This window comes from Carassius auratus, chromosome 14 (assembly GCF_003368295.1).
Source record: "Carassius auratus strain Wakin chromosome 14, ASM336829v1, whole genome shotgun sequence".
Taxonomy (NCBI): Eukaryota; Metazoa; Chordata; class Actinopteri; order Cypriniformes; family Cyprinidae; genus Carassius; species Carassius auratus.
Window position 1 is genome coordinate 19794073 of NC_039256.1, and position 26827 is coordinate 19820899.

General features: G+C 37.2%; 2 protein-coding genes across 20 annotated transcripts in view; one reads left to right on the plus strand and one right to left on the minus strand.

Annotated features, from left to right (window-relative positions):
- Window positions 1-16242, plus strand: part of LOC113113944 (disks large homolog 3-like) — an 81947-nt gene extending 65705 nt beyond the window's left edge. For 10 of the 17 annotated variants that reach the window (XM_026280525.1, XM_026280533.1, XM_026280537.1 and 7 more), the window contains 12 exons: window positions 4077-4191; window positions 6302-6478; window positions 6588-6663; window positions 8423-8452; window positions 9015-9111; window positions 11281-11322; window positions 11534-11584; window positions 12100-12201; window positions 12311-12483; window positions 12610-12719; window positions 13156-13247; window positions 13380-16242. In XM_026280525.1, the coding sequence (XP_026136310.1) occupies window positions 4077-4191; window positions 6302-6478; window positions 6588-6663; window positions 8423-8452; window positions 9015-9111; window positions 11281-11322; window positions 11534-11584; window positions 12100-12201; window positions 12311-12483; window positions 12610-12719; window positions 13156-13247; window positions 13380-13486 (1172 nt within the window). In that variant the 3' untranslated portion in view covers window positions 13487-16242. Of the gene's footprint in view, window positions 1-4076; window positions 4192-6301; window positions 6479-6587; window positions 6664-8422; window positions 8453-9014; window positions 9112-9577; window positions 9624-11280; window positions 11323-11533; window positions 11585-12099; window positions 12202-12310; window positions 12484-12609; window positions 12720-13155; window positions 13248-13379 lie in introns of all 17 variants that reach the window. The other 7 variants (XM_026280536.1, XM_026280527.1, XM_026280538.1 and 4 more) reach the window with 3 other exon arrangements.
- Window positions 15044-25730, minus strand: tex11 (testis expressed 11). 3 transcript variants are annotated; one of them, XM_026280523.1, is made up of 29 exons: window positions 25573-25730; window positions 25227-25342; window positions 24939-25023; window positions 24663-24742; window positions 24457-24537; window positions 24146-24265; window positions 23943-24023; window positions 23732-23817; window positions 23527-23584; window positions 23120-23215; window positions 22948-23029; window positions 22790-22868; window positions 22534-22685; window positions 22369-22454; window positions 21891-22028; window positions 21705-21807; window positions 20960-21084; window positions 20728-20813; window positions 20576-20629; window positions 20454-20494; window positions 20286-20363; window positions 20124-20194; window positions 19885-20001; window positions 18555-18627; window positions 18302-18451; window positions 17658-17766; window positions 17453-17558; window positions 16916-17083; window positions 15044-16606 (listed from the first exon to the last, which is right to left on the minus strand). In XM_026280523.1, the coding sequence occupies exons 1-29, from the start codon at window positions 25598-25600 to the stop codon at window positions 16535-16537; spliced, it is 2721 nt and encodes a 906-aa protein (XP_026136308.1). In that variant the 5' UTR covers window positions 25601-25730; the 3' UTR covers window positions 15044-16534. The 3 variants fall into 3 exon arrangements, with proteins under 3 accessions (XP_026136308.1, XP_026136307.1, XP_026136306.1); XM_026280522.1 differs by having other exon boundaries at window positions 17453-17573; XM_026280521.1 differs by having other exon boundaries at window positions 17453-17573; window positions 20286-20494.
- Window positions 25731-26827: the final 1097 nt, after the last annotated feature.

Sequence of the window (26827 nt, forward strand, 5' to 3'; positions counted from 1 at the left end):
GACAAGATTTGAAGTGCATTAAAAGCCAATGTAACTAATATTTAGTATGTCAGTGCATAGTTCATTCTCTGGTGTCAATGTGAGCAATGACAGGAATGTTGCTGTGTAAGTTATCTGTTTCGGCATGCTCTCCCCCATATTCCTCCTTACTCAGACGCTCCTGGAGTATAAATGACCTGCCTCTCCCTCCCAATGGCTCTTACGTCTACATAGAAATAGAAGTGACACATTAATTTGTGCCAGAATAGCTCACTGAATTAGTTGGGAACCAGAGATATAAGAGACATTGTGGCTTTTTACTTGAGTGTGTGTGTGTGTGTAAGAAAGGGACAGAGTCTATTTGTAGACCAGTTTCTGTTAAAATTTTAACTCCTCTTGTCATACATTAACTTAGGGGACAGTGATTGAACTTGAACTGTGAAGCTTTTGTTTTTAGCAGGGACAAATGTTCACAACACATTTTCTTATTTGGCCTTGCATTCCATGTTAAGCACATAAATTACACCTTAGATATTTTAAACCATTAAAAGAATATTTGCCCTATATATTTTCAAATTTCATGGTATTGATCTGATTGCAAACTTATTGCATATTTAAAATAGTTTTTTGTCCTTGTACTTTTTAAGGAATGTTATAAATCAGTCTGGCGGTGAAATTACAGACTTATTCAGACATTTCCTCCACTTAACGCCACCTCTTTCTTACAATCAGCTGTAACCTCACATTCACTGCCTCCATCCAATCAACAACCAATGAGTCTGCATCTGAGTCCCCAGTCTGCATTTGTTTTTAATTTTCGATAATTAATTTAACTTGAATGTATGTAACGATGCAGAAAAGATTGTCACTCCCTCAGGTTGCATCTTTTTTTATCTAATCGATAAATAATGCACTGAACATTAAGAGCAACCAAAACTTGTTAAATAGCAAAATAGCTGTTATAAATAAATAAATAAAATAAAACTTAAAGAATCAGGACACCAAAATAAGGATAAACTAAAAAAAAAAAAAGTACTTTATTGTTTTTTTTTTGTCATAATAAAATATTTTTTTCATGCAGTTTAGTTTTTTTTTAGCATTATTATTATTTTTTTTATTTTTTTTGAAGATATGGATGTATAGTATATCTATTATTATAACTTTAGGGCTGTAGTCTGAACTAAGCTGGCTAGTGACTGATATTATTTACTTTTTAATTTATTTATGAGTATTGGTTGTATATCGACCAGTAGTGGCCTTGCTGTCATCTAATGCTCACTTTTGGTAATCTTCAAAAACGAATAATTCAGTGACACTGTTAAATCAAAAAAAGAAATATGCATTTTTTCACACTGTACATCTTTATACTAAAATGTCTTTTCACATTTAATTGTGAGATGTTACGTATTGCTCATTAATTAAATCAGATAAAATAATCAGACCTCAGTAAAGAAAATCTGTTTGTGGTACTAGCTTGCATGCCTGTTAAGAGGGCTGTACTAATCATAACCTAGTCCCTATACATGCTTTCACGTTCAAAAAGCACATGGCTGCAATATTATATAACTGAATTGACAAAGAGGCAGCCTGCAGCCAATCCCCACTCCCCAAAAATAAAAAAGCCCTGCACACAATGAAGGCAAGTGAGGCCATTTGAGTGTGAGGCAGAGCTGGCCCAGATTCTCCCCTGATCTTGTGTTGACGGGTCACAACGAAGACCTTGCACTTTAGCATTAGTCTTTGAATGTTGTGAACTGTGTGTCTAACGGACAGGACCCAGCTTTCTGTGTTGTCTGTCATATGTGTATTTTATTAGGCCATCCTTAAAAATATTCTTGTTTGCAGTAACCCGACAGACCCTGTCAATTTAGGACCGACTCAATTATTATTATTATTTTTTTGCTTTTAGTCCGACCGACTTGCCAGTTGTACATTTGCATTAAGACCGACCATTTTTTTTTTTTACTTCAAACAACTAATACAAAAGCAATAAAAGAATTTAAATTATATTTTAGTAAGTATTGTAAATATATAAATTGTCTAGGCCTACATACAAACGAAGACTATGTTCTTTCTTTAAAAAAACCCCTGTGACATCATCTGTGTTTACACAGATGTCACACTATGGCCTATGCGCTCGTCTCCTCTCATTCATTGTCGGAGTCAACAGTTCGCGATTGGTAATAATGGCTGTGGCTGTAGTAAACAAAATGTTTGTGGTCACTGTTCAAAGTCATACGTGTTCGGGCACCATAATACATCAAAAAATTATTTTTGCGCAATTATTATTATTGATAATACTGCCAGTATTCAGACAGTCTCATGCATACAGATACAGATTCGGGCTAGAATCGCCTACGCATGGGATTTTTTTACATTTTTTATTTTTTTATTGTTGAAATTTATAATCGTAAACACAACCATGTTGAAGCCTGCAGTAAATGTTTTGCATTATGGCAGTCCACTCTGCTTATTGTTTTTCGAGAATGTTGCACTCCTGTTTGCCATTGTGCAGGTAACTTCACACCAATAAATCATCAGAAATATTGGTCTTTACCAATATATTGAATCTTTACATTCGTCCTGCCTGTTGTCCGTAGATTTAACTATATTTGGTGTTATTTGCTGTATAAAATGAATCTAGACATGGAAAATCGATTGTAAAATTCAATAAAGTTTAATGAACACTTGTCACTCAAATCAAACAGGATTTTATTTCAAAGTTACAACCCAAGAAAGCAAAGTAAACTGTCTCTCATTTATGGGTTGCATTGACACCTAGCGGTGGAAGCAATTAAAACAGTATAACGGTACCTAATTTATTTTCTTCTCACCTGAAATTCATGCAATAAACAAGTTTTTGACAAAGATTTCAATTTGTTTGTGGTCTATATAGCCTGCATGTTTTTTGTTTTTTTTTTACATTGAAACTTGAAAAAAAAAAATAGACCTACCTACCGACCCTTTTAAAAAAACAACAACATTTTTTTACTGTTACTGCAAACCAAAATATTTTTAAGGATGGCCTTACCTGTAGAGTGTCTGACCACTGGGGTGAAGGTACTTTCTGCTTTATTCTTTATCAGATGAGTGCAGTGGATTTGAAGCTACTAATATCGAATACTAAGCTTTATTTTGCCAACAAGGGTCTCTCTAATGCAGTACATTTAACTTCACCTTTTTTTTTTTGCTACAATTGTTTTTCAAGAAGTTAGCCAAGCCATTTCCTTCCACCTCTCCACTGGGGTGTTCCCCTGGTTACAGGCAGGTGGTGTCAGGTTACTTTACCTTGCCCTGTCATTCCAGCATGTTGTTAAACTGTTTGTGATAGACAGGGCGTTTACAGAAGAGCTCCCTGCAGGCGCAGTTTCTGCTGACAATGAAGTCCAAGTTTCGACTTTGCTTTGAGCTTTAGACTTGGAGTTACTGCCATTATTAGTTTTCAGGTTCTCATATTCTCATAAATATTGGAATTCCTGCATCAGGTTTTGTTTTTTGGGAGATTTGGAAGGTAGATTTTTGGTCCTTGGATATAAGGTTAAGGAGCAGGTTAAAAATCATAAAGTCTTTGTTATGGATGATTTATATTGGACTTACAAGATAAATCCCAATGCTTAAGAAAACAATAGTCTTCTTTGCTCGTGCATTTCAGTGTGTAATTCAGTTGCTAAGCTTGTGAGTTGCCCAACCACACTGCAGAAGAGGTGTACATGTTTAATTAAAAGTCCGCCGAACAATCAGCCATCATGCTTCAGTGCTGCTCCCTAAAACGAGAGCCTTGTTCACTGTGAAAAATGATTAAGGTCCCGACATTTGTTGGAGGTTTTCATTCCTTTATACTGAATACGAATAGTGCATGTTCTACTTAATATGTATAATTAATTATCTGGCAAGAGATATTAGCGTATAGCTCAAGCAGATACATGATTAATATCCATCTGTTCTCCAGGTCATTAATCAATTCTCAATAAGCTGCTGAGCTTTCCTTCTCTGCCCCGCGCTACAAGCACCTCCACTCATAAAACCTGGAGCAAAGCCCGGAATATCACTGTAAATATAGGTGATGCTGACGGATTATGTGCCTTGTCTCTTTCCAGAATACAGTCGTTTTGAGTCCAAGATCCACGACTTGAGGGAGCAGATGATGAACAGCAGCATGAGCTCTGGCTCTGGCTCCCTCCGCACCAGTGAGAAACGCTCCCTCTACGTCAGGTATGTCAACATTAATAAGAGTGCTTTTTCAATCAATACAAGTAAAATTCTAGTTAAAATAGTCAAGGCATGTTTTCAGCAGTTGAGTATCAATTTTCTTGCATTAAATACCAATGAGGCACCATTTATTGCTATAAAGTGTTCAATTATATATTTTTGTCGTCAACACATGCAATTTTTTTTGCAGTGGAATTTAAAGCTTTTTAAAAAATAAAATAATTTTTGGTGTACAAAGATATCCTAAAATGCCTGGGTGATATTATTGGTATTCTTGGGAGATATTTGATTTGATAATTCTTCCCTGAATAGTTTCACCACTGTTTACAACTTGTATTCAGCCACAAGTATTCAGCCAGATTTATTGAAGAGAAGTGCTCATTGTAAAGAAGTTTAGGGTTCAAGGGACTATAACTGGACATTACAGTGGGAATATAATTTATTTCAAGATTTCAGTGAAAGATAATGTTAGAGATCTTTAACCAAGTCATACGTCCTGAGCTCTCCAGCAGGATAATGAGCCAAAACAGGCCAAAGTAAACACTGAAGAAGAGTTGAAAATAAAAATCTGAAGCGTTCTGAAGTGGCTTTATAAGTTTGAATCCATTTGAACATCTGAAACTAACTGTTGGGAGAAGCAACCATCAAACCTGAAAGAATGGAGTAATTTGCCCAAAATGAATGGGCAAAACTACCAGCCATTGACCAGGTTTAATGACAGGATCTCATATTAGAAAGCAGTTGACATTTTGTTATTTTCTAAAGAAATTATATCAATGTCTGATAATAGTTTTAACTTTCCATAGTATGCAGTAAGTATAGTTATGTGCATAATAAATATATAATCCACCTAATGAACGTGTGGCCTCCTGACGGTGGCTTGTACCTAAGATGAGCTGTGTTCAGCTGACCACACGTGTTAATGTTAAGTGTGAGATCTCAAGGTGTTTTCACATTCTTACGAATACAGTGATGAGATAAGTGTGTCAGAATGGTACAGGCATGTCAGTCAGTGCTGATCCCACACTGCACTGCTCCATCTTAAAACATAGGCCTGATGAGGTTCTCAGTTGAGCTGTGTAGCAAACTATATGTGTGTGTCTCAGTGGGCTTGTTAGTGTGTTCAAGGGGAAAGGTATGTAGAAAAACATGAAGACTTGCTCCACTGGTTTTCCTCCTTTCATTTAGATTTACCTGTCTGACAAGGTAAAAACATTCAGCTTAGAACCCAATGCCTTACTGTGTTTCTGTACTCAACGTCATCTGCCATCTGGCTTCTCTCACATGATTTCATGTGGATCTTCTACCACTATTGTGTCCTGTACTAAACCCCAGGTAAATCCAGGGGACTTACTGTGCAGGGATGCAGGGGGGGACATTCGTCCAATTATTCAGCAAGGAAACATTAAATTTATCAAATGATGATGATTTAAAAAATGTTGTAAAATAAAATTTATAATGCTACAAAATATTAAAATTTCAAATAAATGCTCATCTTTTATAGTTTGTATTCATCAAGGAATATAAAATGCATCAATGTTTCCACAAAAACATTAGGCATTTCAACTTTGATAATAAGAAATGTTTTTAACCATGAAATCAGTATATATTAAAATGATTTCTGAAGGATCATGCAATGTTAAAGACTGAGTGGTGGTTGCTGAAAATTCCGTTTTGCCATTATAGTAATAAATTGCATTATAAAAATATATAGTTTTTTAACTAATGTATAATATAGTAATTCTTTTAAATTGTGATCAAATTTAACAATGTTCTGAACAGTGCTGTAAATTTAAAATTAATCTTGCAAAATGTGGAAGGATATATATATGTATTTTGTATAATTTAATTTTATTTATTTGTTTATTTTTTTAAAAGAGGTTGCTATGCCTTTGGTAGGAAGTGTATTGTAAGTTGCTTTTAGTGAGAAAACCTCTACTAAACAAATTTAAACAACAAATAGGTGCAGATGTCCAATGATGTACTGTTGTCTGTGTATGTGTATTTCCACACCCATCCTAATCAAACACAACAGATGTTTTACAATGAAACCTGAATACCCACTCTTCCAGCACACTGGTGATGTTTGTATTGTTTCGTTTGTTTTTCGCAGGGCTCTTTTTGACTATGACAGGACAAGGGACAGTTGCCTCCCTAGCCAGGGCCTAAGTTTCTCCTATGGGGACATTCTGCATGTCATCAATGCCTCCGATGATGAGTGGTGGCAGGCACGGCTGGTTACACCCCATGGGGAGAGTGAGCAAATTGGGGTCATTCCAAGCAAGAAAAGGTACAGTACTGCCAACAAGCCCAGACAGAATTATAGCATTTGCCCTGTAGTAATGGAATGTTCATTGTTCATTGCCAATCATAGAAATTATATGTTTTTTGATCCACAGGGTGGAAAAGAAAGAGCGTGCACGGTTAAAAACGGTCAAGTTCCACGCAAGGACGGGCATGATTGAGTCCAACAGGGTGAGTGAGTTGTCCTCCTCCTCCTATGATGGGCTCATGGGAGCTGCCCCACTTCCCCTGAGTGTGGGAATTGGTGGCTTCTCATAGTATCCTGGAGGCTCCTGTTACTGAGCATCTCATTTCTCTCTGAAAACACAAACAAAAGCGTACAATTACAAACATGCGCTGTGCCATCATAATCAGCTATGATGGTTAGATCAATTCTTCTCAGTTCTGGTCCTGGAGGTTTTCCTCACCTGATTTAACTTCTCTACTCATTAGTAAAGTGCTCTATAGTGCTTTTTGGGATGGGAATAGTTTTCTAAATTAGTTTCGATTCTCATCACCTGATTGTCTGTGATTTTCATGTACCAAATCAGATGGGACCGATATATCTTTTTATAACAGAGGTGGGAGGGTAAATTTTGTATACTCTGGCATTGCAGAGATCACATGCTCTGTATGCATGCATTGTGTGTTGTCATTTGGATTGATTACCTTTAGTATAACCAGTTTTACTATAAATACCATAGTTCAGCCATGGTTAATTTTTGGTTACTTAACTTTTTTTTTTAAACTGTTTAATTTTCATAAAGGTACATATTTAATTAAAGCATTATGTAATTGTGTGCAGCAATGAAGCAGAGTAATCTTACCTGACCATTTTTATTTATTTATTTATTTTCTTTGCCTGGAGGCAAACATATACAAACAATTTGCACAGTAGTAAGACCATGTACGGCAGGGTTGTGAATAGTCATTGGTTTCACAATGCGATCCAATTATGATTATTAGGTCAGTGATTATATTCAATATTACAATGCATCACGATTATATCAAATAGTTTTTTTAATTATTAAATTATATACGCATAGTATAGCTTTAAAATGTACAAGCAAATATAAAGTAATAAAGCAGGAAAAGCACAATTACAAGGAAGCAAAAAGTACTTCTGGGGTTTTATTTTTTCTTCTGCATTATTTCTGTTTGATTACTGGTGAGATCATAGACACTGGCAGCTTGTGGTTAATAGGCTGCATTCACACTAATGCACAGATCTGTTTCAACATGTCAGATGTTTTGACCACAATGGTGCATCAGGACAACAAATGCAATAGTCTCTAACGCACATGTGCCACTATAAACTTTTTTTTTTCTTTTTTTTTTTTTAATGTGCCCAGATCTCGAAGTAAAAAATAGTGGGTCATTTTTTTAAATATTTACATAAGCAAGTATGCGAATGACATCAGTAGGCTATAATCAATTATGGTCTATTACTGCATTGTGACAGAATCCACGTCCTTATCGTGATGCAATGATTCATTTCAACACCCCTAGTCTATGGTTGTTCACATTGGCCAAAATACAAGATAACGTGGTGTGATTAAAACATTTGTCAGCAATCACAGACATTCACATTCGGATGGGATTAGTTTTTCTCAGAGGATCACAGAGTTTGCTGAAAAACAGTAGGTAATTTGCTCTGGAATTATTCCAGAGGCTGTGTGAAAAACACACAGACGCAGACACAGATTCAGACAGGATTAATTCACGAAGTATGTCTGTCAAACAAATTTCTCTAATGATTCCCTGTAAAAAAGGCCCGTCCAAATAGGGCTTATGACCTGAATTGAGTGTTGGGGACCCTCTAGAAACAGGACTGAGAAATACTGTATTGTATCTTAAAAGGGTAGTTCACCTGAAAATAACATTTGTCATTTATTTACCTTCATGTTATTACAAACGTGTTTGATTTTCTTTCTTTCATTAAACACAAAAGGAGATGTTTGGCAGAATGAACGACACAAGGGTGAGTAAATGACCATATTTTATTTTTGGGTGAACTAAACTTTTAAGGGTGAAGTGTGTAATGGACTGGTCAGGATGCTCAAACAAACAGCAATGTTTTGAATGTGCTCCAATGGTTTCTGGATAATAAAAGGATAATGAAAAATCTTTTAAAGCCCAAACCTTTGAAAGGTGGTGTAATTGACTCTGCACATTTAACCGGAATACAGAAGTATTTTAACAAAAAAAAAATTGCACACTTCACTTTTACTTTTTTATTTTAATATTTTTCTGCCGCTGACACCCTTGATTTTCTTCTTCAATTTGTGCAATGAAGATATTTTACATGTTTCATTGTTGTTATGTATCTCCTCTGTTACATTCGCAGTTAAAACATCAAAACTTAAAATTTAATTTAAATGTTGTTTAAATTCATTATCCCCACTTGTTTGTGCGATCATGTCATCTTTGATTTTATTTTTGCATGTGTGCTGTGAATGACATTGAAACCCATTCTTGTGTTTTTTGTGTATGTGTTTCATTCCTCATTCCCATTCCCCCACCATTGGCTCGTGTCCATGCAGCCAGTCAAAGTGAAGCGCAAAAAAAGCTTCAACCTATCACGCAAGTTCCCGTTTTACAAGAGCAAGGAGAATATTGCGCACGATTTGGAGACTGAACGTGAGTATGAGCTTGTGACAAGGGCTCTGACTCTGTCCTTCACGCTTCATCCTGTCACTGTCACTCACCCTGGAGATGGCTTCTGATTGGCTCTTGACTTTTCTGTGAGGAAACAGAGCAAATCAGGGCCTCTCTGGCCTTTGTCTTGCTCTGAGGGGGACCTCAGCACTTCTCACAGGTGTGAGGCTGCACTAACAGTCAAATGCTGTGCTAGAACATCCATCAGTGTCAGAGCTGTTAAGAGCTTTCAGTATTTGAATAATTTTGTTACTGATGAATCTGCATGGGAAGGCCCTTAAATTAAAAACGGACAACCCAGATCTTTCATCGCACAGCAAGATGATGTTAGTATTGCTTCATCCCCCGAGAGTGCAACATCTTTCTTCTCCCAGCCTCTCACTAACCTCTTTCTTCTTCCTTTCTGCTCTCTCTCTTTGTTCTTGCTTTCACCTGTCGGGACGCTCAGGACTTCCCAGGGTTAAGCGATGACTTTTATGGATCAAAGAGTTTGAGTAAGTGTGTGGTTCCTCTTGTCAAGCAGCTGTTCCCTGAGCTAACTGAACCGGCTGTGCCACACACCACACACATTTTATTCTATCTTTCTGTTTCTCTTTCTCACCTTAATAGTCATCTGCTTTTTGAAAGTACACATTATTTGACGTTCACAAATCATTTTAGTGACCCATTTCAGAGTGAAATAAGATGTTTTGGATCTAAAATGTAGGACTTGATCTATCAAGTGTCTATTAGAAGGTGGGAAAGTGGGTGTAACGGGCCTAATGTGAGTTTGCTAAAAGCATGTGTAAAAAAAGTGATATAATTTGGTTAACTTTATCCAATAATCTGTATGTCCTACATGAAAACAAAGCAATTACAACTACAAATTGTTACATTTTGAAAGATGTAACCCTGTAAACGGTTTCAGTCTTAGACAATAAATAAATACAAATCTTAAAATAAATAGCCTTCTTTTTTGTATATTTGAACTGTCAGGCTTTTTTGGCTCATACAGTAGATCTAGTGAAAATAGGGAGCTCATTCATGAGGAAGAAAATATGTAAAATTAATGGTGTTTAATAATAATTTGGAGCAGATTCTGATATTTATGACCATAAAGGCAAGATACAAATTCTGATAGCTTATAATATAAATCAATATATTTTATAACAGTATAACAGACTACTTGCATAAAATGCAAATAAATACTGTCACTCTCTCTCCTAATAATTTTAAGAGGATATTTGCTTATTTTTCTGATCACAGCTGTGAAGTTTGCATTTAAAACGTATAATGCAGTAAAATACAATGATTGAGAGAGGTACAAATAAATGTTTCTTAAAAGCCTGGTGTTTCATATTTCATTCTATCATATACATTGTAACATATCTTTCCTAAAAAAAAATCAATTAATAAATAAATATTTATGCAATGTAAGTTGCTTCTGTCCAGTAAATGTTTATCTTGAAAAAAAAAATAAAAAAAAATAAGTTCTTCTTAAATTTACTTTATAAAAATCAGTAAAGAATTCAAAGCAAGAGACTCAGAAACCATGACTTGAAAGGAACCAGTTTTAAACACATAAATCATTCACAGATAAATATTCTTAAATCAAAGATCTGATTGCCATATGATACACTGAAGGGAGAGTGAATCCACGGTAGACCTCTTGAGGTCCCATATTGTGTCTTCAAAGCCAGCTCATACTAGACTGGATTGAGTGTGTGTCTAGTGTTTTTAATGTTTAATCATGTTGTCACTGTATCTAAGGGATGCTTGTTACTTGATTCCTGTAAGGAATCCAACACTGGCTTGTTTACTCTGGCATGAGGAGCAGTATCACTGGTCTGGTGAACCGAACACTGGCAAGGTCATAGGAAACGCTCAGCACAGAATCTAACATCACTAGGGTCGTAGGAAAGGGAAATACTTAATTTCCTATTGCTGCCTCATCCTACCATTTTTCCTTCTAAGGAAACGCCAGCCATTTAAAGTGCCCAAAAGTTCTCTCTGTTTGTTTTCCTCTTCACTCAGCCTTTTCTATTCTTGGCATGATGGTACGGGAGGGTGTATAGTTTCATTCCGAGCTGTGCTGGATATACTATTAATATTACATATGGGTGAAAATGTGCATTGTGACATTTCTAAACTTCACTCATCTTGTATCCACAGAATGCTTGACGTCCAACACCAGTGACAGTGAAAGCAGCTCCAGTAAGAAACTCCTCACTCCATTTTGTGCTTGCTGCATTAAATCTGTAGCATTCCATTTGATCAGTGTCATGCTATTAATCTTTAAACGCTTAAAAAATTGGATCCATAGCTATGATCTATGTCACAAGTTCATTCCAGTGGATTGTTTTGGTGTCATGATAAATGAAACCTACATATTTCATATGGATATTTATGTTTTCTCGTCATGCAGAGGGTCAGGAAGACACAATTCTATCATATGAGCCAGTTATTCGACAGGAGAGTAAGTATTCAGAATTGTATATTTTTTATAAGGTTGTAATTTAGCTTTACATTAGCTTTACCAATTCCCATACTTTTCTCTGCTCAAGTATACTGACACAAGTTGGGTGTGTTTGTGTTTGTTGTAGCAGTGTGAACTATCACAGTTAAACAGACTGTTTAATCTTTTTGCTTCAGGATTTCTACATGTAAACAACCTTTTATGATGCCTTACTTTCTTAAAGTGAAGTGTATGTGCCATAGTTAAAGCAGTTTTTTTGTGTGTGTCAAGGTGTTAAATAAACAATAGTTAATATGCAAATATGAACTTCATCCGATAATGTGACGATTTGTTAATGATCTGTTTGCAGTTTAGTTTTCTTAAAAGGTCTGTGTGGACTGGGGAGGGAGCTTGTATAAAAAAAAAAATAAAAAAAAAAATCCTGTTTTCCGTTAAATGTCCTCCATGAGGAAAGCCAAGACGTTATTCTCAAGGCTGGAAGTTTTTGACCAGCATTGATTTGGCTTTCTTTTCAGTCCATTACACAAGGCCTGTGATTATCCTGGGTCCAATGAAGGACAGAGTAAATGATGACTTGATCTCGGAGTTCCCCCACAAGTTTGGATCCTGCGTCCCACGTGAGTGTAATAAGAAAATGCCATGCTGACTACATGTATAACATCTTTATCATCAAATGTCTTAGAAGTACGTGTAAAAGTAAAGCAAGACATAAACATGTTTCTTCAGATACAACTCGTCCTCAACGAGAGAATGAGATGGACGGTCAGGACTACCACTTTGTGGCTTCAAGGGAGCAAATGGAGAAGGACATTCAGGACAACAAATTTATCGAGGCCGGCCAGTTCAATGAGAATCTGTATGGGACCAGCATCCTGTCTGTCCGGGCAGTGGCTGAAAGGGTCAGTGACTCCCTTGTGTAAACATGCCAGAGGATCTGATCTCCTGTTTAATCCTTTTCCCTGTGGCAATTACTGTGCAGTGAAAGTGTGACATGGGATGAAAGGGTTTCTTTAATCCTCTTGTAGGGAAAACACTGTATCCTGGATGTTTCTGGGAACGCCATAAAGCGACTGCAGCAAGCACAGCTCTATCCAATCGCCATTTTCATCAAGCCAAAATCTGTGGAGGCCCTAATGTAAGTTTAGGATTTTGTAAATTAAATGTATACACTACTGTTCAAAATTTTGGTGTCATGTATATCATGTTTTTTTGCATTAAGGATGTTAAATTCTATTCTGTAAAGTTCAACTTTTTCTATTTCAAATTTAGCAGCACAACTGTTTGTAGTGTTTAAGGAGCAATGTTTATTGAGCAGCAAATCAGCATATTGGAACGATTTGTGATGGATCATGTGACACTAGAGTAGTGGCTTCTAAAAAAATCAGCTTTGCCATCACATAATATTAAAATAGGCCAATTTAAACGTTAATAATATTTCACAGTTACTGTTAACTATTTTTGTTCTAATAAATGCAGCCTTGGTGAACAAAAAATAATGGTTTTTATCTCCATATTCTGTGCATGTGCTTATGCAATGTGTAATAAGTAATGCACTTCTTTGTGTTTATCAGGGAAATGAATAAGAGGCAGACATATGAGCAAGCCAACAAAGTCTTTGATAAGGCAATGAAGCTCGAACAAGAGTTTGGAGAGTATTTCACAGGTAACCCCCAGAATTATGTGAATTCTCTTAACTGTATCCAGAGGGAATCCTTTAGTCCAGCCCCTCTGTTACTGTTTAACAGTGTGCTGTAGTATGACTGTTGCTCTCTCTCTCTCTCCTCTGTCTCCACAGCCATAGTCCAGGGTGACTCACTAGATGAGATCTATAATAAAATCAAGCTGATCATAGAGGAGCAGTCAGGCCCTTACATCTGGATCCCGTCCGCAGAGAAGCTCTGAGCTCGCCGCCTCCACGGAGCCCCCACCTGACCACCGTCACCTTTCTTTCCCTTTCACTGATATGTTTCAAATCAAGTTTTAGTGTCATCATTATGTTACCCTCAATTGAAAGACGTCTTATCACCATTACTGTGACTGTGCACACCCCTGCATGAGTTTCTCAGCAATTCCATTCAAGATTGGAAATGCCATTCCTAAAGAAATTTTTTGTCATGTAAAACATAAAAGGGAAACCTTTCGTGCGTTTCGGATGGACTTGAAGATGAGAATGTCTCAACGAAGCGAGAATGGGGAGCCGGGGATTTGGAGATGGTGGCACGAGCAGGAACCTTGTATACGTTCATTCAATTTCATGGAAAAAGACGTTCGAGGATGCTGTGTGAGGTTTTTTTATGAGGACTAGATACAGATCAAACCTGCTGAAGGTACCATCACTGCTCGTGTTTCTAACGGATAAACTTCAAAACAGAACTCACAAACCAGCTCGCTTTACTCGGTCGGCTGCCTGGCCGTTTGTATGGCGATGCGTTCCGAGGCAGAACAAAATGGAAAACGGGATTTGAGTCTATTCCTTTCTATAACTGAAATCACATGGAAAATAAAAACCCTACGGATAGATTTTACTACATGATACGGTACACATTTTACACTTCACTAGAATTGTCTACTCTGAGGGCTGTTAAGATTTCATTTACTTGTCTTTGGGTTTTTGTGTTCTTTCTTTCTTGTGGTTTTGGCTGCTCTGTATTAAAGATGGGGGTAGAGAGGTGTAACTGGGCTCTCTGCAGACCACCAAACTGCCTTATGATGAATAAACGCTTCTGTCAAATTCTTGTCAATCGTGGGGGGGAGGGGGAACGACATAATATTCAACCTATCAGTGCTTAGAGGGAGACTCGATTTTACTGCTGTTTGTGAGTTTCCCTATCCTATTGGAGGCCTAACTTGTGAGTGCAATAGACTTAAGTGTCTTACCTATGTAAAATCCTTTTTTTGCAAAGCTTTTTTGTCTTAAGCAAAATCCAATTTCGGCCGCCATTGGAGTTGTTAAAAAGCAGACAGCCCACTTGCACTTCCTCTACCTCCCATGACTATATTCTCTTCAGACTGAACGGTAACAAGGTACTGTCCTGTTAGCTGCCCAGGAGCGCAGCCTTAAAACGGGTAGAATCAAGACAATAATTGTATTGGATGTCCTTGATATTAAAGCGTTAGTGGAGTCTGAAATTGACCGTTTACCCCAGAACTCGAAGATGGTTTGATTAAATCTGTTCTTTGTAATGAAAGCTTTTAAACGATATTTTTTTTCTTCTGCTCCTTCATTTCCGGGCTGATGTTTACTCCACTGTGTTGAGCCTTGTGCCAGGACGAGCTTGGTGAGCTCAGGAATCTGATGGATAATTACTACAATATTTTTTTTTTTACACTACTAAAGGGTCGCGATCGTATTGTGATGGAATAGAGAGTATGAACTCAAAGGGATGATTTTCTCTCCTCTAACTGAACACCCAGACACGCTGATATATTATACCTGTGTATTCTAAATATTTAGTCCTCTTTTTTTTTTTTTTTTTTTAAACACTTTGTAAGCACTATGTCTGTGGTCGCCCTTGGGCTCAGCTGGAGGGAATGGGATTGTGACATAACAGGATACAGAAGTTCAGTACTTCCTTCGATCTTTCTTTCTGTATCAAGAAGTCTGGAATATTCTTGGGCCCACTCTCTTCCCCCCGCCCCACCCTGCAGGCATTTTCTAAACCGGTGCGCTCACCTACCAAGCATCTCTGCGAAATCAGCTGTCATACCTGTGTCAAAACCAGAGTTCAGGGAATAATCGAAGGGAACAGAGCCATTTATAAACTGCTTACAGACTGTTTTAATGGGTATGATAGCTGTAAAGTGTAAATATCCCCTTCACCTGTGCTTCATGCATGTGTGATACAACTGGGACAAACATGTTTTATAAATCACAAATGTCAGGTAAGTAAACTTTGAATTTATTCTCAGATTAATTTCCATACAAATGTGCCGTAACGTTGGTATTTCTCTATAGAAAAAAATATCTTCAGCTGCCTATCAGAACATTTTTTAGTGAGTCGGGAACCAGCTTCCTTACAATACGGCCTGTCTACTTGTGAATCTTGTGGAACTTGTCTGAGTGTATAGATGAAAAACAAATGTAAAAATATATATAAATATAAATCTATAAAAAGACGTGTGGACAGCAACCCATAGATTGATATTAAAGTAAACCAGGAGCTTAAATAACACATTTTAGCATAGATCTGGTCCACTGAGGTGACGAGCGGAAAAGCAGCTGACCGCTCGCACTGTTGATGCCGGTCAGCCGTGTTGGTGAAGCCCAAAGAATTTTGATTTATTGTACTATATTTCTAATGAAGTGGATTGAATCCGAACAGCTCTGGTGTACTAATGAGTGTCTCTGCTGCAGAAGGCACGAGCTTGAAATGGGGAGGGAATTGGTCTGATTTGTCTTTTTGAGTGATTATGAGTTTTTGATGTGACAGCACACCTGTGCAGTAAGTGCTTGCAAATATGAACCCTTTGATTGTACAGTAGTGTCCTCCCCATGATTACAGGTGGAACAACCCATCGGGACACAAGGAAAATTGCTCTTTTATATCCTGGTCAAGAAGGAACACAGTCCTACCGATTATTATTCTTTTTGTTTGGTTTTGTTCTTTTTTTGGACTGGACAAGAGTTTATTTGTTTGGAAATAAACTATGTGACTCTGTTACGATTTCAATGCATGCATTTTTATTTGTTTTGTATCGCAATGCCGCTGTTTTGAACGAGTCAACTGAGGAAAGCTCAAACAGATAACCGGATGACAGGTAATAAAATAACACTGACAAAAATATTTTCAGATTAAATGAATATGAACCATTTCATAACTGTACGAACAAACCCCTCAGATGCATTGTGCATCTCTTAGCTTCTCAAAAACATGCACAGAAATTCACACTTCATATTAAACACGTGCAGTTAGACCTGAGATCTCCATCTGCGACTGAAGCCGCTGTCATTTACTCCTCAATAATGAGATTCTTCTTCGCTTTATCCAGCCTGTCCAACACCTCACTGTACAGACCCGCCATCTGGGGAGACACATTTCATGTATTTTATTCACACCTTGCCACAAAATGTTTTTATTGAATATTATCTTGTGAATTCTTGAATTCGATCTTGCCAAATGACACATTTAAACTACCGTGTTGCTTTAACTACCGACCCACATAGCTGTAACCAACCCTGCTGCTCTAATTAAACCTCCTACTGAGGTGATGAAAAAAGCAGCTCGCGCACCTGACTTGAGGCAATGAGAATATGAAACATGAAAGTGAAATCCAGTGCTCAAACAGCTGTAGAGCGGCCCGGCCTGGCGCGGCAGCCTCCTGCAGCGTTACCTGAGAATGATAGCTGTCCTGCAGGGAGCCCAGGTGCTTCAGGAAGCTCATTCCCAGCCCACACCACCTCTCCGCCTCAGGATACTGGGCCAGACTGTAGAGCAGGATTCCTGTATTCCACGCTCGGGTCAGCAGCCACAGGATCTCCAGTTCTGGAAAGTCCTCGGGCTGTGTGAAAAAGCAAGATGTCTGTTAGTGATATCAAGGAGGATGGATCAGATGCTATAATAATAGCTGTTGAATTATATAATGCGATTTCATATCGATGGTGTCGTGACAGTCACAAATTCAGAATAGCACTCCCGATGCTTATGCACGTTTTCTGCAACGCTAGTTCAAGATGAAGGACATGGGCGAGATTTCGAATTAGCATCTAAATTGGCAGGAAGAAGCTGGTGAATGGAGCATCTGGGAAATGAGGCATAACTAAAAGCCCATTGACAGAAACAGGAGATTCTTTTAAAGATGGGGATAATTGCGAAGCTGAGCTGCAGTGGGTCGTGTGTGATGGCTGCTGAGTCACAGTAACCAACTCACTGCGGTTGCTATGATGGAAAGAGCTTCCTCATAGTAGGCCCACACTTCCTCCAGCACGCAGGGCTGCACCTCAGACACGCCGCTCGGCAGGGTCAGCTGAATCAGGCTGTGTAAACAGTTACTGTGACACACACATGTATAAGGTGTGTGTCATTCAAGGAACAGTTTGGTGTCTTTTGCTGTCTATCAGTGTGGCCAGTCTGACCTGCAGCGTGTGAGGTCGACCTGTGACTGTTTTCTGTGCAGAGACAAGGCGATCCTCAGTGCTTTCTTACACAGAACAGGGTAATGGGCCGGTGGTTCCATCGCCAGGACTGCACACACAAAGTACAGAACCATCAGAGCTTATAGTTTTTTATACACTAACATTTTAAAGTTTGGTGTCAGATTTATTTGATCAAAAAAATATATATATTCAAATTTAATTTATTTGTGATAGCAAAGCTGTTTTCAGAAGCCATTACTCTAGGCTTCAGTGTCACAAGATTTTTCAGAAATCATTCTAATATGCTGATTTAGTGCCCAAGAATCGTTTTTATCAATGTTGCTTAATATTTTTATGGAAACTCTAATGAATAACAAGGTCAAAAGAATAGCCTTTACATGAAATAAAAATCTTTTGACTTATGAACATTAAAAGTCCTTACTGTCAGTTTTGATTAATTTAATATACCCCTGATGAATGAAGTATTCAGTTCTTTAAAAAGACTAATAAATGGAGCCCAAACTTTTGAATGTTAGTGTATATCCACACATTCAGTCAGAATTTCACCATCCATACATTTTTTAAATATGCAATACAAAAAAAAAGAAAGAAAAGAAAAAAAGGTTATGGTTCTAGAAGCTCACCTGCGATCATTTCTAGCAGCTTGGTCTCAATATAATCCAGTTCCAAAACTGATTCGAGCACAGATTCAAGCTTAGGATCATTTAATTTGGCCCGGGTTTCAAACTCGTAGAGCAGCAATAATGTGTCTGTTTTGTCTTTAGAGGAAGTGCCTAGGAAAGAATGTGGCAGAAAGATGCCTAAGATCCTTGTCATTCTGGAGAAACAGGTAGAGTCTGCTTTTAGATTCCAACATATGTAAAAGAATGAAAACACCTGATGCTTTGATTGTGGTCCAGATCTCTTTACAGAGCTGAATGTGCTCTAGAGTCTGGGTCAGGAGCTCGGTCTGAAAGCACAGCAGATATTATACACTGCGCCCTCTGCTGGTTAGTCATAGTTACAAGTATAAACTGAGATCAGAGAACATGTGGAGTAGTGTTTCTCTAAACTCTCCAACTTCAAGGTCTCCCATTGTCAAAAACAGTACTGGAGAACACCCAACATGGGCTTTGATATTTGCTTTTGAACTTCTGCTGGAAATAATTCTTTCGTTTTCACTAACAAAATGAAGAGCTGTCAGTGTTCAAATAAAACTATTTTTTTTGTTACACTTCAAATAATAAATAAATGAATATTCTTCTTTAATAATTATGTTTATGTAAATATTGCATATATAAAACATTTCTTTTTAATTGTGCAACCCCTAGAAAAGTGATTCTAGGCAAACCTCCGAGGGAGCCCAAATTTAAAATCAAATAAGCTATTCAGCCATTAAAATAAGCTAAATTAACTGGAAAGTACAATATTTCTTAATTTAATTCACCTCGTTTTTATTTTCTTTAATGAAACAGGGAAAAACTGGATTAGTTTTGTTGCCTAATTTTAAGTGTGATTTCTAGGCCTGGAAAAATCATTACATTTTAATAATACATTTTTGGAAAGTGTGAGTTAAAAAAATATATGTAAAAAATATAATTTTTCCTTGTCCCTTGTCCTGTATATCACAAATGACTGGGAAAGGCATTGGTTAGACATTATGGGAAACTTCAGGGATAGTTCACACAGAAAAATTACAATGTTATCATCATTTATTCACTCTAACCTGACACCCAAACCTGAATGAGTTTCTTTTTTCTGTTGAACACAAAGAAGATTTTCTGAAGAATGTTGTTAACCAAACCGTTGCTGGTAGCCATTGACTTCCACAGTATGGAAAAAATAAATACCATGGAAGTTGATGGCTATCAGCAACTGTTTGGTTACCAACATTCTCTAAAATATCTTTTGTTTTTCACTTATCCCTTTAAGAATGTTAAACTTCTGGAATCCAGGAATGTTATTTATAGAGTAATGGGCCTCCGAATAGTGTTGTGGACAATATGAGGCCTTGGTTTGTAGCTTAAGAAAGCAAAAAGGAATTTCACTTAGAAACCCCTTGAAATGATCATGCTTTTAAACATATGACTTCAGTCCATTTTCAGAATTTGTACAGTGTCAAGTTTCAAGGCTCCACCTTGAAAAAGCAAACAAAACGCCTCTTGTCTCCTGGTTATTGTTTAACAAGGTGGAAGTAATGGACAGCTAAAACGAGTGAGTGATCCACCTGTTGCTCAGTATGATCAGAGCTCCTGCAGATCTCCAGAGACGCAGCAGCGGCCATCAGCAGACACGTCTTCTGCCCCATCAACACACCTCGGTCTGGGGCGCACAGCTGCGACAGCTGCCCAGCCAGACAGCACAGCACACATCTCACTTTAACTTCACTTAACTACAGCTACAGTATCAGCAGATGTGATTATCAACTAGCCTACAGCTACTAAAAGGAACTGTGCTTGAACTCACCTGGAAGGAGAGTAGAAAGAAATCCCTCATCCTCACAGGACTGTGCTCACACTGCAGGGCAGAGTTCCACGCTGACAAAGACAACACACACACACAATCAATCAAACACAACCAACAAATAGATAAATGTCTCAAAAGCTGGAGGTTTATGGAATAAAGCACCGATTCTCCTGAACCAGTTGGCGTCTTCTGAATGCTGCTGTGCTCCGTGGCCATGAATTTGTGATAATTTCTCAAGCGCTGTAAATTCAGTATGCACACAGTAAATCAGTGTGGAGAAATACAACTGATTAAAACAACAGTGTAATGAAATATTATGGGTAAATGTACCTGTTTTTAGGTATGACAAGAGGATATCCAAGTTGGCATTCCTGTTTTAATAACAGAGAGTGTGTGATTGCTAGAGTTGCAGCTTTTCTGAATTAGTGCCACTGCACTGCTGATCTACTAACCTGTTTTCCTCACTGATGTTTTCCATTGTTGTAAGAAAAAGTCGTACTAAACACCTGACAAAGAAATATGTTTTTATAGCAGAGATACTTGCTGATATAAGCATTATGGGCTGAAGCTTAGGGTCTTAGATCAAAATGAATGTGTGACCGACCTCAAGGCAGTGAGGATTTGAGTCACATCTTGTGAGCGTTCACACAGACTCTCTAGGGCTTTGATGGCTGTTTCCTGCTGCTCATGCTGTGGTGAAAAATACAGAGGTTCCGACAATTATGTGGCTTATTAAACTAAACAAAAAGGCACAGTGACTGCTGTCTTATAATGTCATTCTGTTGAAATACACAGATGAGAGAAAAGTCAAAGGAAACTGGTATAATATGGCCAACCTCGAGGGCGATCTGTGCGGCCAGGCTGAGGAGGTTTGCAGCAGCGTTCTCGGTCACTAGCAGTCGCTCCTCACTGGTGACCGGATTCTGAGCCAGAGCGCCAATCTCTCTCAGAGCCGCGCCAGCTTATTAAACACATCAAAGACAGCCATTCACGTCAGCTTTTAAACATTTATAGTGATTTCTGCAGCTGATTTCCATTTTATACCATTCCATTTTTTGTCTTATATTCACAAAGGTGGCATTAATTTGATCGAAGGACAGTGATAACACCACGAAAGATTATTACTATTTAAAACAATTGCTATCTATTTTGATACAAATAAAATTGTAATATATTCCTGTGACGGTGAAGCTGAATTTTAAGCACTCATTACTCCAGTCTTCAGTGTCACATGGTCCTTCAGGAGTTAGTCACAATGATTTTCTGCTCTAGAAATCTATTGTTGTCTATTAAACAGTTATGCTGTTTAATATTTTTATGGAAACTATGGTACATTTTTTCAGGATTCTTAAAGAAATAGAAAATTCAGCATTTATTTGAATTAAAAATTTTTTGTAACTTAATGCTTCCTTGCAGACTAAGGAATTATAGTACATATTATAGTACAAAACAAAAGATCAATATATAGCTAATCAACTACATTCTTTTATTAATTGCCATGAAACTTCCTGGTGACTGATGTTTCTAGGTTTTGCATGAGACACCTGAGGCACTCATGTGACTTTCCATCCTCTCTCTTACCTTTCTCTGCATTGTTTTCCAGTACAGCAATCTTGTAGATGTTGAACTGTGTAAAAATGTTGCTTGAGTCAATCCTTGCTGCCTTTTCTACAGCCTCTTTAGCCTTCAACAAGAATTAATCAATGCGGCATCTTTCACAACAGACATGTTTGTATGAAAACTTGTGTCCATGTAATGAGACGTTACTTTCTCGAGTTGATGCAGGTGCAGGAAACAGGTGGATCTGTTTCTTTGGAGTTTAGCAAGGTTTTGATCCAACTCGTCTGCTCTGTAGAAGCTCAGGGAATAGTTATACCATTCCAGAGCTTCAGAATAGTTCTTGGCCTGTGCAAGACAACAAACACGACATCTGTCTTATCAAAGAATCCTGATAATTTTTTTTTTATCATGGCTTCCACAAACATACTAAGTAACTCAACAGTTACTTGAGCAGCAAATCAGCAAATTAGAATAACTGTCATTTGAAATTTTACAATATCACTGTTTTAATCATAATTTTGATTAAAAAAAAAAAATCATCATTCTTCCAAAAACATTTAAAAAATTTCAATGGAGGTAGTAGTACTCTTATTTATAATTTAATGACTATTCAATCCAAAATATGTTTTGCATTTCTAAACATGGTTTTAAAATATATGTTAAACACATAAAACTGATGTAGTACTTCAAAGTTTTTGGAAGCTCTATCCCACAGAAGAAGGTGGAGAGATGATAGAGTCGGAGGTGCAAGTTGTTTTCCAGTGTAATGTCCTAGAAAACAATTATTAAACACACAATTCAGAAATGACATGAAACACATTCTTGGCTACTAACATTGAATGAAAATTACCCGTGATAGCATCCTCAATCTTCTGCTTGGCCAGCAGGTCTTTGTCCCGCTGCAGCAGCAGCTCTATATGCATGAGCAGAGCAGAGCCCAGTTCAGGAGACGACTCAAAGTGCTGACAAACCCTCTTAAGGAAGTCAAAGGCCAGAGCCTCCCTGAAACGACAACATGTCAGTGTTTCTGTCATACCTGGCCTTTTCAACCACAGATTTCAAGAAGACGATATTTTGTGCCTGTTTCGAGAGATGAGAGATCATACCTGTTCTCTTCCACGAGCAGTTTGACTGTGCTCAAGCACACTTCCAGAGGAACCTCACAGTCCAGTAGCTCTGACAGCCCTGACGTTGAAAGGAACATTTGTAGGGAAGAAAACACACTATATACAAACTGCAATTTCAGCAGAGATACCAGGCTCACCAGACTTTGTTGCCTCATCTGGGCTTCGGCTTTTAATTAGGATTTGAATCTTCAGATACAGACCTGACAACTGCATATGCTCCTGAAAAAAAAAATAATGAAAAGATGTGTGTGCTACAGTGCAGTGTGCTACGGTCTTTGTCAAAGACTGGTTGCACAAGGAGCACTTTACCTTATTTGCCAAGCTTACAGCATGAAGAGCTTTCTCCAGGTACTTCTGACAGTCCCAATCCAAATAAACCTTTGCAAGAAGTCTCAAAACTTTGGCCTGGAGAAATGGAAAGTAAAATTACAATGCATCCAGGTAATGCAAAAAAATGTCTGAGACCAATCTGAAATTCTGGGATTCAATTTAGACATGGAAATAAACAGAGTTTGGACTTTGACATTAAATGTGATTGTGTGTGAATGCACACTACATTTTAATAATATACTGTATATATTATTCTGATGAGAGAATTTTATACATTTATATAAATGACGTTAATTTATAATGATCAAAAATTTGTATTAATGGTCAAATGTTTGATCTCACTTTATATCTAGGTGTTAATTTCAGTTCTGACTAATATTTCTTACTTGCATCTCTGATCCTGGTGAGTACTTCACATTCATCTTCCCTATATCATAACTTTGGCTGAAATGCAGAAAAAGTTTATATTTAAGGAAGTGTGTAAATATTAAAATTATAGTATTACTAATTATATTGTAGTAACAAAAGTTAAATGAAAATGTTAAATATATTAAAATACAAAACAGATATTACAATTACAGATATCCCTACCTTAGCCAAAATGTGCTCTCTTCATGCTTTCCCTGACTGTAAGTGTCGACCCCAAAGTTGTAACAGATGAGAGAGAGATAGCCAGTCTAAAGGAAATTTCACAAAAGAGTGTTTTGATTTTCTTTTTTAATAGTTTGTATTTTCTAAATCACTCTCTCAAATCAAAATAAGCAATGACACCACTTGACAAGCTGATGACAAGTTTGTCCACCTCTTTAGGGAGACGCAGAAGCATTTCTTTACATCGCTGTATGCATGACACTGCCTCTTCATGTTGTTCTTGAGAAACAGCCTATTGAGACAACGGAGAATAATTTCAATCTAAAAAATGTACAACATAAATGAAATATACATTTGATCCCGTGGTTCCAGAGTATTCAGAAATTAATTTTAGGCTAAGAAATCTCTGCTCACAGATTCAGCTTGATATGATAAAACCCGCAGCAGATCTTTCTCGATGTCTCCCTTTGGTGTGTTTATATCTTCTGCACAATCTCCATGGGAAGTGAGTCTGCTGTAAAGAGTCTCCAGGCTCTGTGAAAGTATTATTCTTAGTTTCTTAATCTCAGAGTCAATAAATTAGAATAATAATCATGAGTATTTTCAATGCTCCAATATACAGTGTCTGCATGTATATTATATTTTATTCATACATTTATTTTTGCATACATACAAAATCTATTTTTGTTGTCTTCATAGTGAGATTGCATTCATAATATACGTACACTGACAGCAAGGCTCAAAAAATCATCAGCAACTTTGGGTTTTTTGCAATCAAGCCATGTTCTTCCAGTTTTACTTGCCATCTGAGAAAGACATTTTAAAGTTACAGTCACATACATAGTGATACAATATGCCAGAAGCAATGCAAAAAGATTGAAATGAGCAAATCTAAATAGATAAAAACAAAACAAAAACAAACTTCACAAACCAGTATCTGCTTGCGAACAATATTCTCTGATGGGTTCTCAGGCCCGCATAAATACAGAAGTCTGCATGCCACATGACGCACTGAAACATGTGCAGTGAGTTAAACAAATTTGTAGTTTATCAAATAACTGACATCTGTTCAAACATCTGGAGACATATTTTTTCACTTTCTTTTGTTGGTGCAGGAAAAAATATCTATATGACAAAACGGAAAGACAGATGATTGGCAGATACACAGATATATTAATAGACAGATACAATAATAGAGAAAAATGACCTTTGGCCTTCTGCTCTTCTGTAATAGTTGAGCCAACACGTTTGGTCACTGCCCAGTTCCACAGCTGTATGGCGATTTCCTCCAACTACAAAACACAATTGCATTATTTATTAAAGATTAAACCATAATTACATAATTCATAAGACGCTCTGAGTTAATTTACTTTAAATAAATACAAATAAGTTATGTCAAGATAACGAGAAAATACGAAAAGACCTGCTCGCGATAAAACAAGACAGAGAAAAAAAAAACACATCATAGATTTCTACTGAGGTGGGCATTGCACACCTGTGAATCCTGTAGTTTTGCTGCTGCATCTAGAGTTGAGATCGCTTTGAAGAGAGTCTCAATCACGTCATCCAAATTTGAATCGATCTGTCGGTGGATAAGTTTCTCTGACAGGTCTGTGAAAGAGACAATATCAGCCTTCAAACCCGAAACAGCTTCACGTACTGCGCTAAATCACTTTATGACAAAGTAAGCTGAAATAATTACAACAGATAGTGCTAAAATTATTAATAATATCCATAAAAGATCCGTTATTTTATAAACGTACGTAACGTAAATAGCTAACGTAACGTAAAATCCCTGACAGAGCTAACTGCCACATATCTTCCACAAAATAGATTCTTACTTTTTACATCGACAACAAACTGCTCCATAATACGGTCAGGTTTGTGTATTTTGACACACAAGTCCAGTAACGTAATTTAAAACGGGCGAATATATTTTGTGAGTATTTTCTGTGTGTCAGTCACAGAAACACGACCCCTCGCGACCGTCCACCGCCAAAAACACGCACGCGCTGCAGTTCGAATGTAATTCTATGGTATGACCACAAGGTGGTGTCTCACACACGGTTATATATTTACACTCCGTCACCTCTCCTTCACATATTTCACATGTATATTTGAGCAAATTATGAGCAATAATTTATTAGCGCGGTATAAACAAAACTTATCATTGCTAAAACAATAAAATAAATTATAAAATGCAATTATTTTTGACAATGGACCACAAAACCAGTCATGAGTCATTTTCTTAAAATTGAGATTAATACATATAAAATCTGACTAATAAATAAAATAAAATATTGAGAAAAGCAGCTTTTCCAGCAATGCATATTACTATTCAAAAAATAAAATTTGATATTTTTATTGTAGGAAATTTACAAAATCTTCATGGAACATGATTTTTACTTAATATCCTAATGATTTTTGGCATAAAAGAAAAATATATAATTATGTTATGAATATTGTTATCTGTGGTGCAGGGTTACATTTTCTAACTTTTTATTAACAAATGTTTAAAATAGCTTATGATTTTAATACTATTAAGGTATATATAAAATAAATCAGCTAAAGGACTGATGTAAGTCAAAAAGAAGCATTAAGTTAAATGTAGAGTCTTTCCACGCATGCATGACTGCAGTATATTCAGAATTGCCAACTCTGTCCTGTTGAAAGATTTGGGCATTATGGTATAATAGCATTGTTTAAGCATAATATTCATCACCCTCTGGTAGTTAGAACCTTATTCACTCCCAAGAAAATATGTGTTGATAACGCTGGCGTTTTTGTTTTAACAGGGGAGGTCATTGTTGAGTTGAAGGAAAGAGCTCAAGCTGCGTACACAGAATCGGTTGTGGACTCTCTTATTGTATTCACTGCACTAGATTCAAAAATAAGATGTCTTAAAAGCCCACTCCTCTCTGTGCTCGGCTTCCAGCAATTGTTTCTGCCTGAGTCTTATCTAGCCACCGTGCTGGCCTGAGGGAAATGTGATCAGTTCAGAGGGCTTGATTGCACAGGAGAAAGAAAAAACAAACATGATCCCTATGACATGTGGTCAGAGAGTTGCACACAAGATTTCCTAAAGTCTGCAACATA

Excerpts from the sequence above, each read along its gene's own strand:
- tex11 (XM_026280521.1), bottom strand. The coding sequence starts at position 25,600 with ATGGAGCAGTTTGTTGTCGATGTAAAAA. Across the intron at positions 20,495-20,575 it reads AACATCAGTGAGGAAAACAG|GAATGCCAACTTGGATATCC; the intron begins GTTAGTAGATCA and ends TTATTAAAACAG. Across the intron at positions 17,767-18,301 it reads GCTGCTAGAAATGATCGCAG|TCCTGGCGATGGAACCACCG; the intron begins GTGAGCTTCTAG and ends TTGTGTGTGCAG.